At 32.2% G+C, this 13,648-nt stretch overlaps 1 protein-coding gene and 1 non-coding gene across 8 annotated transcripts in view; both read left to right on the top strand.

The window, feature by feature from the left end:
- The window catches only part of BAZ2B (bromodomain adjacent to zinc finger domain 2B), a 457,412-nt gene that overhangs the window by 392,120 nt on the left and 51,644 nt on the right, over nucleotides 1-13,648 (top strand). For all 7 annotated transcript variants that reach the window (XM_066346467.1, XM_066346473.1, XM_066346468.1 and 4 more), the window contains 5 exons: nucleotides 1,915-1,980; nucleotides 4,040-4,105; nucleotides 5,729-5,773; nucleotides 6,017-6,049; nucleotides 7,281-7,346. In XM_066346467.1, coding sequence (XP_066202564.1) covers nucleotides 1,915-1,980; nucleotides 4,040-4,105; nucleotides 5,729-5,773; nucleotides 6,017-6,049; nucleotides 7,281-7,346 — 276 coding nt within the window. The remainder of the gene's footprint in view (nucleotides 1-1,914; nucleotides 1,981-4,039; nucleotides 4,106-5,728; nucleotides 5,774-6,016; nucleotides 6,050-7,280; nucleotides 7,347-13,648) is intronic.
- LOC136379267 (small nucleolar RNA SNORA21) lies at nucleotides 2,054-2,182 on the top strand. Its single transcript, XR_010746746.1, has one exon. It is a non-coding gene; the product is annotated as a small nucleolar RNA SNORA21 (small nucleolar RNA).

Genomic DNA, 13,648 nt, shown 5'->3' with positions numbered 1-13,648 from the left:
AAATTACTGTATTTCAAATTAATGTTATGTATCTTATTTAGAAAGTTTTTATTTTCCATTAGTTAAAATATACTTCATTTCTAAACTAAGCCTTCTTATTCCACGTTGCCTAAGAAATGATTACCAAACATAAATTTGAGTAACTATTTTTAATATCCTTATAAAAGTTGAATGTAAGTTCACATCTTGAACAACTATCAAACTTTAAAAATTAATGTATCAATAATTACCTGATCAGACGGTGGTGCAGTGTATAGAGCATCAGCCTGGGACGCAGAGGACCCAGGTTTGAAACCTTGAGGTCGCCAGCTTGAGCGTGGGATCATAGACACGACCTTATGGTCATTGGCTTGAGCCTAAAGGTCGCTGACTTGAGCCCAAGGTCACTGGCTTGAGCAAGGGGTCACTTGCTCAGCTGTAGCCCCTGGTCAAGGCACATAAGATAAAGCAATCAATAAACGACTAAGGTGTCCCAACAAAGAATTGATGCTTCTCATCTCTCTTCCTTTCTGTCTGTCCCTGTTTATTTCTCCCGCTCTTCCTATCTCTCTGTCTCTCTCTCTTCTTGCTTAAAACAAAAAAGTAATGTATCAGTAATGATGAGTAGTGCTTAAATGTTCAAATTTTAATAACAACACTTGTCCTAAAATATGTGAAGTACTAGTAAAAAATTTAAGTTAGCTAGAATAAAATTTGCCTCTATTGCTTCTAATTGCTCTGAGATAGATATTAAATTATAAATTACTACTGCAGAAAAAAATAATGAAAGAATTATTTCAGCATATCTAGCATTCTGTTGTTTATCTATAATATCCTTCCTCTGTATAGTATTCAAAATAGTATCAGTAGATGAAGTAATTTTTAAATTCATATAGGAAAAGCATTACCTGATATGATATTCCACTTCATTTAAAAAGGGAATATGTGAACTACTCTATCATGTCCTACATATTCAGATAACCATTAATGCAGAAAGGAAATTGGGAGAAACTACTTTAAACTAACTATTCTTTAAAACTTTTTTAACAGCAAACAGTTATTTCTGAATATAAAATGAAGTTAATTGTATCATTATGTAAATAACTGATAAATAAATGGCTTGGGTTGGATTTGATGTGGTTATTTCTAAGGTTCCTTTCAATTCATAATGTAGAGTTCTTCTGAAAATTTTAATGTTTACTAAATTCTAAGCTGATAACTAATGTATAAAATTTAGACAGTATGACTACCAATTATTTCATATGAATATTTCCTTAGAATATAAAATTGTAAGTAATTTATTTTTAAACAATGTTACAGATTATTTCTGAATTTTGCTTATTGTAGTAATTAAAAGTAATGTCATCATGGTATTCATAGTATAAGAAGTTATACTATGGAAATTGTTAATAATAATCTATTACAATTGTGTGGCACTGTATCTTTTTTAAAGCATTTTTAATTATGACATATTGAGAAAGAGCAAGCAACTCTCCTTATTTTATACCAGAGTAGTTACTTGCTTGAGATCATGCAATGAATGACAGTAACACAGAACTAGCTTAGGTTTTCTGGTTTTTGATACACTATTTTTATATACCATTTTATCCTATATTTATTTTAAAGCAAGTATTATTTATAATTGCAAATATTTATAAAGATCCACAGGTTAAATGAGTTTAATCAACATGGTTTATCTGCTTTCTATATACTTACTTAGCACTTGTACTTTATAAATTGTTTTGAGAAATTTTATAGAATCACATTAATTTAACATGAATATACATATAGTGCTAAACTAACTAATGAAATTTTATACTCACCATGGTGACCTTTGCTAGTTTTTATTTACACCAAATTATTTCATTCCACTTAAATAATTTCACCTAGATATTTAGTTTACTTTATCATCTTTAATTGTAATTTTTTCTACAGGAAAAAATTAAAAGAATACAACAAATCAGAATGGAAAAAGAACTTCGAGCCCAGCAAATTCTAGAGGTAGAATTCTTAAATTGATATAATTAAATATAGTCATATAGTTTAGTCTGCTAACATAAAAAAATTTACATACCCCCTTTTTAAAGCACTCATTTTGCTAATGACTCACTGAGCCTTCAAGAAAGGGCAAAGTAAAAACACCGCTTTTGGGTGAAGCAGCAGCATGTCGTGTTGTTTTGCTTCAATGGGTGGTGTGACAGGGTGAAAGAATGAAAGAAAAGGAAAAAAAATTCACATACAAGTTCTCTTATATAAATAAAATATTGATCAGAAATTCTCTTTAAACATCATGCATATAGTAAAACCTTATCTGAACCTTATTTAACAAGCTTATTTTATCCCAGCACTGGAAACGGGAAAAAGATGCCGAGAAAGAGAACGGGAAAACCTCTGAACAGTCAGTGTGGTTGTCATAAAGATCATGCGCTAAAACCAGGTTCTTTACTTGTAGAAAAGTCATCAGGACTTAGAGTCAGATATTTTCTTTTAATTTAGAAATGAAACATAACAAGATTAAATTTTAAATGTAGAAACAGTCTAACCAGCTTAGTTTTCTGGTTTCTAATATATTCCTCTTCCCCACAGGCTGATAGGCCTAGAGGACATATTTGACATCAGCAAAAGTAATAGCCAAACGACAGCAAGAGAAAAATATAGAAAAACTCCAACCAGCATATGTAGGAATTTAAAACAGTCTGTAATCTTTTAGTTGAATAGCAAGCAATTTTCAACAACTTAATAGTTGAAAAGCATTGCTTTATCAAACTGTGTATATAATAACTGATATTTAGGATAAATCATCAAGAAAAAGCAAAGTTTTTATTGTACTGTGTCTAAGATGGCACACATCTCAAAATTATTCCAATCTAAAATAGTGAAAATAAACTTTTAATGTTTAAAATTATTAATTATAAACTCTCACCTATTCAAGAAACCATTGCTGTCCTGGGTTCAATTCCCAGTCAAGGCACACAGGAGAAGTAACCATCTGCTTCTCTTCCCCACCCTCTCCCCCTTCTCTCTATCTTCTCCTCCTGCAGCCAGTGCCTCAGTTGGTCCCTCAGCTCCGGGCACTGAGGAAAGATAGCTCAGTTGGTCTGAGCCTTGGCCTTAGACAGAGGTTGCTGGGTGGGTCCTGGTCGGGTGCATGCCGGAGTCTATCTCACTATCTCCCCTCTTCTCACTTAAAAAAAGGATAGAAACTATTGCTGTATAGAACAGTTTGTTCCCTGAGGGCTCCAGATAACTGAAGTTTTCCTTGGTACAGGCTTTTTCCTTCTAGAAATATATGCATATTTCTTTTCCCATTTCAAATTAATTTAAAGCCCTCCAATAGAAAATATTTCTAAAAGGAAATTGAGAACTACTAGATAGTTGATGACTTAAGATTCTAAAACTCAAATTTGATAGCATGAACTTGATATTCAGAATATACTTCACGAAAGTTTATGTTTCTATTCTTTTTTTTTTTTTTTAAACAAAACACTTTTTAATTTAACCACAAAATACAGCTAGGAGTAATCAGATTTACTATGTTTCATTTAAACATTACTGAATAATGGCTTTTTTTAAATCTCAGATTCATGTATTAAAAAAGAAATTTCAAATAAAGTAGATGTGCAAAATTTTAAATGTTACTGATTTATTCTTCAAATAACCTTTATTTATCAGTTAAAATCTATCCTGTTCTCTAATTTTTAAAGTAATCATATTTTACTTTCACAAAATCAGAAAAAGTAAGTGAAATAGAATCATTTTTTTCTGTGATTAAATTTTAAAGTAAAATAAACTATTATTTCAGACTTTTAACAGAATAAGAAGATAAGAAATTTGACATACTCTTATACATTTAAGAATCTTTTGTGCATCTTGATATTTATATATTAAAAATGAAAGTAGTATGTTAAATATAATGTTAACTGGGAAATCTGTCATTGTCTACATATATGTTACATATTGTTTTGTACCTTGTGAAGCATGTAGCCCCATTTTCAAGTCTGAGATTATTTTGAAGTTATGGTGCTGTTGCATGACTTTGAGACCTGTTTTGCATGCACAGGCGAAAAAGAAAAAGAAAGAAGAAGCGGCAAATGCCAAATTATTGGAGGCCGAGAAACGAATAAAGGTTAGTTTAGATGAGAATCAGAATTTTTGTTTTCCAAAAATAAAAATTATATAACGTTATACCAGTATCAGTTATATGAATAAAAGTAGCTCTCCTCTGCCTGACCAGTGGTGGCGCAGTGGATAGAATGTCGACCTGAGACGCTGAGGTCCCAGGTTTGAAATCTTCAGGTTGCTGGCTTGAGCAAGGGCTCACTGCTTGGCTTGAGCCCCCTGGTCAAGGCACGTATGAGAAGCTATCAATGAACAACTAAAGTGACACAACTCAAGTTGATGCTTCTCATCTCTCTTCCTTCCTCTCCTCGCTCTCTCTCTTAAAAAAAAAAAAGGTAGCTCCCCTCAAAATGACTAAAAATAGCACAGATAACAACATGTGTATAATGTGTGCTTTTATTGTATGTATAGTGTATGTTTATTTTTTTATTTAATTATACAGGTTTTATGTGATGCTTTGAGCTCTTTAAATAGAAGATATCAAATCAGAAATGCAAACTATTGCATAATACCTGTATATAGTTTTGCTGGATAAGAATGATCTCCCCAAAGCTATTTGTGTTATTTATGTTTATGTTTCAAATTGTGTTCCAAATCTGATTCTCTTCTTATTGTATAACTTTCTCTTTGTTAATGTTCTATTTTAACTACGGTATTAAAGATGAAAAGGCTACAAAAAGGAAAAGCTAACTCCATCAACTCTTACATACCAATAATAAAATTAGCCATTGTTAATTATTGGAACTTCAGATATTGTTTGGGGATGTTTTAGGTTTGATTTCTGGCATGAAGTATAAGAAACTTAGACACCTGTGCCATACACATTCTACTCCTTACCTTCCACTTTTTTTGGTAATTGAATACTGAAACAGGGCAGCTGAGTGATCATATAGTTCTGGTAATAGCCACGACAATATAGCTTATAAAGCCAGAAAACTTACCTTTTCCACATAGACTCTACTACTTTATTCTTTAGATTTCTACTTCCTTTCATGGCTGTCCTTAATATTAATTTTATCCATATCTTACCTTTATAAAAATACTTAAATTGGTGGCATTCACAGTGTTGTTTGTATTAAGCCCCATACCCTTGGGGTGGAACCCTGAATCATAGGTGGGCACAAAGGTCTCAGGCTGATCCCCTTGTCTCTGTCACTCTCATTCATGCCCAGTATATAGAAATGGTAGAACTGCTGTTAATTTTAGAGTATATTTGAGAATTTATATTCAAAGTTTAACGAGTTCTAATCAGCTAGATATGAAACTTGTGCCAAATATATTAAAATACTAAAGAATAATACACGTGCCAGTTGTATTTGATGTGCTCTGACCATCTAACTAGTCAGTCAATTCAATGAATGTGCCATTGAAGTATGCTATTAGCTACTGAATTTTACATTTAAATGGCTAGTGAATAAAGATCCGTGCTACTTGTATACCATTTTTATGTATTAGATAGAACCACATGAAATTGCCATTTTATAATTAAAAATGATATAAATATTTGCAATTTTATATGTTTAAACCTAATGGAAGACTATAGAATATCAGAAAAGGATTTTTTAAATACTTGTAGCATGTTCTAAATCTTCCCCTCAAAATTATATATTAAAAGTTTCTTGTCTTTAAGGAAAAAGAAATGAGAAGACAACAAGCTGTTCTTCTGAAGCATCAGGTCTGTATACATATAGTTATATAATTGTTGAACTGTACATTTTATTATTTTTTTAAAATCTATTTTGGACAAAATTTTCAAAATATTTTCTTAAATATTTTCAATGTAATTTCTGCTTAAGTTTTTCCTTCATCTTATAGTTTATTGCCTTGCTTTGGTATTGGTGTCTTTTGGGGGGTTAAAAATTGGTTTCGTGACTCTGTGATTTCTGTTTCATAATGTTGTGCCAACTCTTTCTACCAGGAGTTGGAGAGGCATAGACTAGATATGGTATGGGTATGTTTATTTTTGTACATCTAACACCGCATTGTGATTTGGTTGTGATATATGGTTGTCATAGCAATGCATAAAGTGTAGCACTGGCTGCTGTCATATTACATACTGCTGCATGGCTTTACAGCACAGTGCATTGCATACATCTGCTTGTCTGTCTATAAAGAAGTATGATGCATCTCCAAGATTTTTCATTGAATTGTACAAGCCTTATATAAGGCTGCTGTCTAAAAATTAACATTACTGATGTCACAGTAAAAGTTAGATCACTGCACAATTTGAGACAATTATGATGCATATTCTCCCATTATTCTAGACTCAAAACTGCCATTGACTAAAATGGGAATTTTGAGTTAGGTTAATGAGAGAATATGAAATATATTCTGGTTTTAAAGACAAATTTTAGAACTAAATATCCCTTTAGGGGGACCACATATATTTAAACAAAAAATTGATTAAATATTATAACTGATTTTTTTTTTATTTTAAAGAAAATGAGATTATCATAGTAAGCTAGTGCTTACCTTATTTTTATACTGTACCTTTTAGATTCCACTTACTAGCCCATGGTGCAGCTTTTGTGGCTTTAATAGCGCATCAAGTGGCAGACATCAGTAAATAGGAGTCACCCATTTTATTGGTGTTGGTATATGAACCACGACTGGTTTAAATTGGTATACAAACTCTAACATGTTGGTGGTTTATTGGATTTACAAAATGAATGTATACTTGAAATAAAAATAATTTTTAAATTATAAAGTTAAAAGTAATTATAAATCAATTTCAGCCTGATCTAAAAATTTAAGAACGATACAACCTTTAGTTTAATTGGCTATAGTACATATTTGTGGTTTTTCTAATAGCAGATGTAAGGTAACTGACCTGTTTCAGCCAACCATTATGCTTTTTGTTCTGCCAGCTTTTGAAGGAGCATCACAACTGACCATAAGTAAATCTTGTATGCTTCTGTTTACACTGTCTCCATGTTCATTGCTTTACCTTTTTGCTTTTGATTGTTCTTGTATTTGCTTTCTAAACCTGAACTAAAACATGCACAGACTGGCCATTCTTGTCCTATATTTAGTATTGACTGTGACTTGTCTATAAATGCTAAACATGCTATACTGAGTTGTTGTTTTTTTTGTTTTGTTTTGTTTTGTTTTTCCATTTGAAAATCAAACTGTGAAAATTAACAACAGTCGAGTTATTTTCCTAATTTTATCTGGCCTAATAGGAACGAGAGAGAAGGCGACAGCATATGATGCTTATGAAAGCTATGGAAGCTCGTAAGAAAGCAGAAGTAAGTATGTTTTTCTAGAAAAATATTAATATCATAAGTTAACATTTTTTCCTAAAGCATTGGGTCTTCCAAATATAAATTTTTTTTGAGTATGGGTTAATCATGATTTACAGGCTTTCATAAGCAAACCCAAGGTTAGAGATAGTAACTTAGTGCTATAACATAAAAGAATGCAAGGAAGATTCCAATATATGTATTAATTTTTTGGACTGAGATTTTAATTATCTTTTTTAATGAAGAAAATGACATTCGTTCAGATAAAAGTAGCTATTTATTACTGTAATCACAGTTTCACAAATTAATATTACAGCATGCCTAGACAAGTTCTGTGTGTCCTCATTTAAACACTAGTCAGGCCAACTAGGGACTTCTGTCTTCCAAATTATTGTTAGCATCCTATATATAAAATTATAACTAAGTGCTTTCTTTAAAATAGACTTTTGACAGATAATTCAGAATAAGAAATTTACTGAAGTAAGTCAAAATGAGCTTACTTGGAATTTAATAGACATCAGTTAACATTTAAAATATATGTTACAAAGGAATACACTTTGCATTAAAACAGTTGGCCATTATAACTGGAGCTTTAGAGTTTGAGAGACTTAGATTCCCATCCTGGCTCTGAACCAACTTACTTTACCTCTTAAAGCTATTTCATTTCTTAAAATTGAGATCATGATAGCTGCTTCCTGGAATTGCAAGATTATCAAGTGATATAAGTATTTAGCAAGTTATAATTAATGAAGGGCTTCTGGTCGAGATGGCGGCATAGGTAAAGGCGATACTCACATCCTTCCACAACCACATCAAAATTACAACTAAACTATACAACAACCATTATGCAGAACCACCTGAAATCTAGCCAGATGGAAGTCCTACAGTGAGGAATATACAGAAGAATTTACACTGAGACTGGTTGGAGGTGCAGAGACACAGAACAGGCTGGTCACACACTCACATGTGGTGGATAAAAATTGAGAGGGGTGGCCCTGGCCAGTTGGCTCAGTGGTAGAGCGTCGGCCTGGCATGCGGTAGTCCCGGGTTTGATTCCCGGCCAGGGCACACAGGAGAAGCGCCCATCTGCTTCTCCACCCCTCCCCCTCTCCTTCCTCTCTGTCTCTCTCTTCCCCTCCCACAGCCAAGGCTCCATTGGAGCAAAGTTGGCCCGGGCGCTGAGGATGGCTCTGTGGCCTCTGCCTCAGGCGCTAGAATGGCTCTGGTTGCAGCAGAACGACGTCCCTGATGGGCAGAGCATCGCCCCCTGGTGGGCATGCCGAGTGGATCCCGGTCGGGCGCATGCGGGAGTCTGTCTGACTGCCTCCCCATTTCCAGCTTCCCATCCATCTCCCTCAGCCTCAGTCCCAGCTGGTTTTTACAGACAGAAGTTATGGAGACTTCTGTTACTGAGCTTGGGGCCTGTTGTGTGCCTGGGACCCCCTCATTCCTTAGAGGGACCTCTGCAGTCAAGATATTCCTCCCAATTATATATATATATAGTCATTAATTTTAGAATGAGAGGAAGAGGAAAAACACAGAGAGACAGAGACACATTGATTTGTTGTTCCATTCATTTAAGCATTCCTTGGTTGATTCTTGTCTGTGCACCGATCAGGGATTGATACGTTAACTAATTAGCCACCTGGCCAGGACTCCCTCCCAATTTTTATCTACCACACATGGATGTGGGACGAGCCTATTCCTTGTCTCTGCCCCTCTTACCATTCTCAATGTGGCTTCTTCTTTAATTACCTAGTTGTAGAACTTCCGTTCAGCCATGTTTCAGGTGGCTCTGAATGATGGTTGTTCTGTAGTTCAGCTGTAATTTTGATGTGGTTGTGGGTAGAGGCAAGTATCACATATACCTATACCACCATCTTGACCGAAGTCTTCCTAAGCCTTTTCTTGACAAATTAAGTCACTGTGCTTGATCTCACATCTAATTTCTGTATTACATATTTTGTCTATATGTCAAATCTTAGGATTTCACAATGGAACTTTCTGATTTTGCAAGTCAGTTTACAAAAGACCTTTGACCTATCAGAGATAAGACATATTAAACCTATCATAATATAAAAGGAACATGAGAACATAATTTACATTACTAGTATTGGTCAAATTTCAGAGCAATAACTTAAGACTATGTACAATGAGTATAAAATGTAGCTCTGACTATATTTTAGATTGATTATAAATAATTACATGCAAATTAGTATGCCTCATACCAAATTTATTTTGGCCATCACTCCTTTACACCCTCTACTACCCATTTTCTAGATGCAGAAATTCTTGACATAAATATGGATTTTTGGACTGTCATTTATAATAAACATCTTTTCATCATCCTAATCATAGTAATATAATATTCTTTAACAAAATATTACTAATGTCTTAGTTAAGAAGTCATTTAAGTTTCATTTCAAAGTTGAAACACCTTTTGATAGCAAATGAATTAAATTTGGAATGTACTAAACAACTCTAAATACATAGAGTAAAAATTTTTAATCAGCTTTTTACTCACATAAAAATATTTTTTGAGACTCTAAAAACATAAATGAAAGTATTTCTAGAAGTCTGTATCATAAGAAATGTATGAAATAAATTTATCTATTTTAGAATTATAGAAGTTTAAAACTCAAATAATAAACGTGGTAGAATGACCTGTTATTTTAAAATTTTACAACATATCAGATTGTTGAACAGGTCATTTCTAAGAGACCATATTACAAAGATGCTGATTTTTTTGCCATTTTATGATTATACTGGGTCTGTTAGGTGTTTGTTCTGGGCGTAATTAGGAGAATACATTTCTTTTGACAGCAACTTATAGTTAAAATTTCAAAGATATAAATGTAACTTAAGAGACACAGGTTTACCTCAGCATGCAGAAAGAATAAAAGTGTAAATAAGATTAATAATAAAAGCCATTTATAGAAGATAGCTATAAAGAATAAAAATTATATTTTTAAGGTCATATATTCAGTATGAGTAGATCAGCGCAATTTTTTAAGGAGTCTATTTTTACATTGAAAAATTATTAATTTATCAAAATTAAATTTAAACAAGTGAAAAACTCATGAATCATATGATTGAATGAAACCCTTACATTCATATTTTAATAAAAATTATGTTATTTATTTATAATTTATAGGTATATCACTTTTTGGCCTTTTGGCTAAAATCAAATGTATTAAAATTTATAGCTATAAAATAAATTTAAAAATAATAAAACCTATCAGTTATCACATTTTAAAAAAATATACCAAAGTATTACACAAAAATCTGTACTTTAGATTAAATATCTTCTAAGTGTAAAGTAGTTACTGTTATACAAATGCCTCCTAAATTGAAATCTAAATTGTTGATGAGTCTTGAGTAAGAAAATTAAAGATTTTAATATATCTAAATTAAATTGATAACAATTCTTTCAAAAACCTACTTTCTTATATGACATTTACCATTTTATTATATAGTTCATATAAAATACTTATACATCTGTTTATATAATACAACTATACAAGTACAATACATAAGTATGTCATAAAGGACATATTATGTTTTCAACTGAATGGTGGGTTTGCTTGAATAAAACTGTCTATATGCACATTTCTACTTTATATTTTTAATTTTCACTAAGTAATGTTTAACATAAGTATAGGATTATAAAATATTCTCATGATTTGAATCATTGGGGAGGGATGTGTAACACATATTTTCTGCGTTCAGTTTGTTTATTAGATGACTTCTGAAACCTGAACTACTCTCTTCTATTTTATGGTTTTGTCTTCTAAATGCTGACACACTCATTCTGTAATAGATGCATGTTTAACAACCTTTTGCAGTTTACTGGTCCTTGGGGGGACATACAAAAGATTCTGTTATGATTGCTATGGTTGTTTATTCAGTTAATATGAGTAAAGTGATTATAAATATGTGACCAGTACATTTTAAAGTTTTTATATAAGAAATGGGAGGTTTTGAGCTATTTTGTCACATTGTGTAAATTAACTCGTTTCTGATGATTGGTAATAATAAAAACCAAGTGTATTTTATATTACTTGAGTTATACTTGGAAATAAGCCTATTTTACTTATGAAGCTAAAGACTATTCATTCTCACATTATGTTATAAAAATATTTATAAACTATTATGATATACTAATGACACTTAAAATTAATATAATAGTAACAAGATAATTTACCTATTGAAATAGTCTTACTATTACAGATTTATATAAAGAAAAACCATAAAAATTAGATTTCTAAATTAAAGAACCAATAAAATTAGGAATTATTTTTAGTGTGAAATATAATGAGATAATAATACTAAAAAAAGTCAGATCAGTGTAATGTAAACAAAGAAGTATAAGCGGTGTTTGTGTTACCTTCTTTGATGGATATGGGGAATTTCTTAGAATAATTTTAGATGTTATAGGAGATTTGTAACAAACAAGGTGAAAGCAATTTATTTTATTAACCTCATAATTCTTTATACATTACTCATAACATGTGCATCTTTATTTATCCATTCTATTTTTCATTTTCATAATCTAATAATTAAATTTCTAAATGAATTAAGGTTTATAATCAAGGGTTATGCGTAGGCCAATTCAGAATATCAAATCAGTCCTGCCTGAGTATCATATGGCCCAAACTTTAAAGGAGATTTATTAGGATAATCACTTAGCAAGTTAGGTAATATCTAATCACTGGGGAGTGCACCTGAAACTAATATAATAATGTAGGTCAACTAATTTTAAAATAAAAATTCTTTGAAAATAAAAAGAAGGTTTAGGTTAAAAGTGGGTAAATAGATGACTCAAGCAATAAACCAAGGTTAGAAGAAAGAATAATACACAAATTTTAACATCTTCAAATTTGTCCCCAAGAAGCACTTCTACTTTAAACTTTAGTTTCTGAGCCTGACCTGTGGTGGCGCAGTGGATAAAGCGTCGACCTGGAAATGCTGAGGTTGCCGGTTCGAAACCCTGGGCTTGCCTGGTCAAGGCACATATGGGAGTTGATGCTTCCAGCTCCTCCCCTACTTCTCTCTCTCTCTCCCTCTCCTCTCTAAAATGAATAAATAAATAAATTTTAGTTTCTGGAAAATTCATCAGATATTAAGTCTATTTAATTTTGATATAGGGAGGTCTATTTTTAAGCATATAATATCACAACATATGCAATTACAATGATTAAGAAATTAATAATATTGTAATTATGTGAAGAATATCTTTGATATATTTAAGTTCTTAAATATAACCTGAATATTATTATTAAATGTATAGAGCTCCACTTTTAGATACAAAGTTTGTGTGTAACTGAAAGTAGAAGACATATATTATATTTGTCCACAGAATGAAATAGAAAAGGTAGAGAATAAAATGTGACTATCAAGGTCCTGGCTGGTTGGCTCAGTAGTAGAGTGTCGGCCCTATATGTACAAGTCCCGGGTTTGATTTCTGGTTAGGATACACAGGAGGAATGACCATATACTTCTCCACCCCTCCCCTTTTCCCTTCTCTCTCTCTCTTATCCTCCCACAGCTATGGCTCAAATGGTTTGAGCAATTTGGCCCCAGGTACTGAGGATGGCTCCATGAAATAGCTTGGTTGCTAAGCAGCAGAGCAGTGGCCCCAGATTGACACAGCATAACTCAGTAGGGGGCTTTCCCAGTGGATCCTGTTCCAAGTTCATGCAGAGTTTGTCTCTACCTCCCCACCTCTCACTTAATAAAAAAAAAGGCTGTCAGATATGTTTAATGACTATACAAATGTTAACTTATCTTTTTGTAGTATTTATAGAATTAATTATTTAGCAAATTAATAAATGTTTAAATAATTTTTATGTGAGTTACACAGAATATATCCAGTAGAGACAAATGCTAACTATTGTATTTGAAAATAAGAACAATCTTTAGATCAATTGAAGAGGAACTTTGAACTGATATAGGCTTCAAAGTTAGGGGAAAAGACAAATCATTAAAAACATTTTTAAGATATCTGGCAAATTGTACTCCTGAGAGTTGAATAGGTCCTTAGAGAAACAGGTGAATAAATTTGTTTTTCTAACAACTAGAATCTCACACTAAAATGGAAAGGTTAAATTTAAACAAATAATTGTCATACAGTAAAATGTTATGTGGAAGCTCAAAAGAGTGATGTATTAAAATGCCTGAAGTAGCTATGGGAAGAACACAAAAACAGAATTTATTTCTGTGAAAAGGAACAGCAGGAGCTTTGCATTCAGGTAGAGCGGATAACATACCGTATTTCCCCATGTGTAAGATGCACCTTTTATGAAAAA

The sequence above is a fragment of the Saccopteryx leptura genome, chromosome 7 (genome assembly GCF_036850995.1).
Source record: "Saccopteryx leptura isolate mSacLep1 chromosome 7, mSacLep1_pri_phased_curated, whole genome shotgun sequence".
In the NCBI taxonomy this organism is placed as follows: Eukaryota; Metazoa; Chordata; class Mammalia; order Chiroptera; family Emballonuridae; genus Saccopteryx; species Saccopteryx leptura.
Note: the sequence above shows the minus strand (reverse complement) of the source record. Positions and strands in the feature narration are given on the sequence as shown.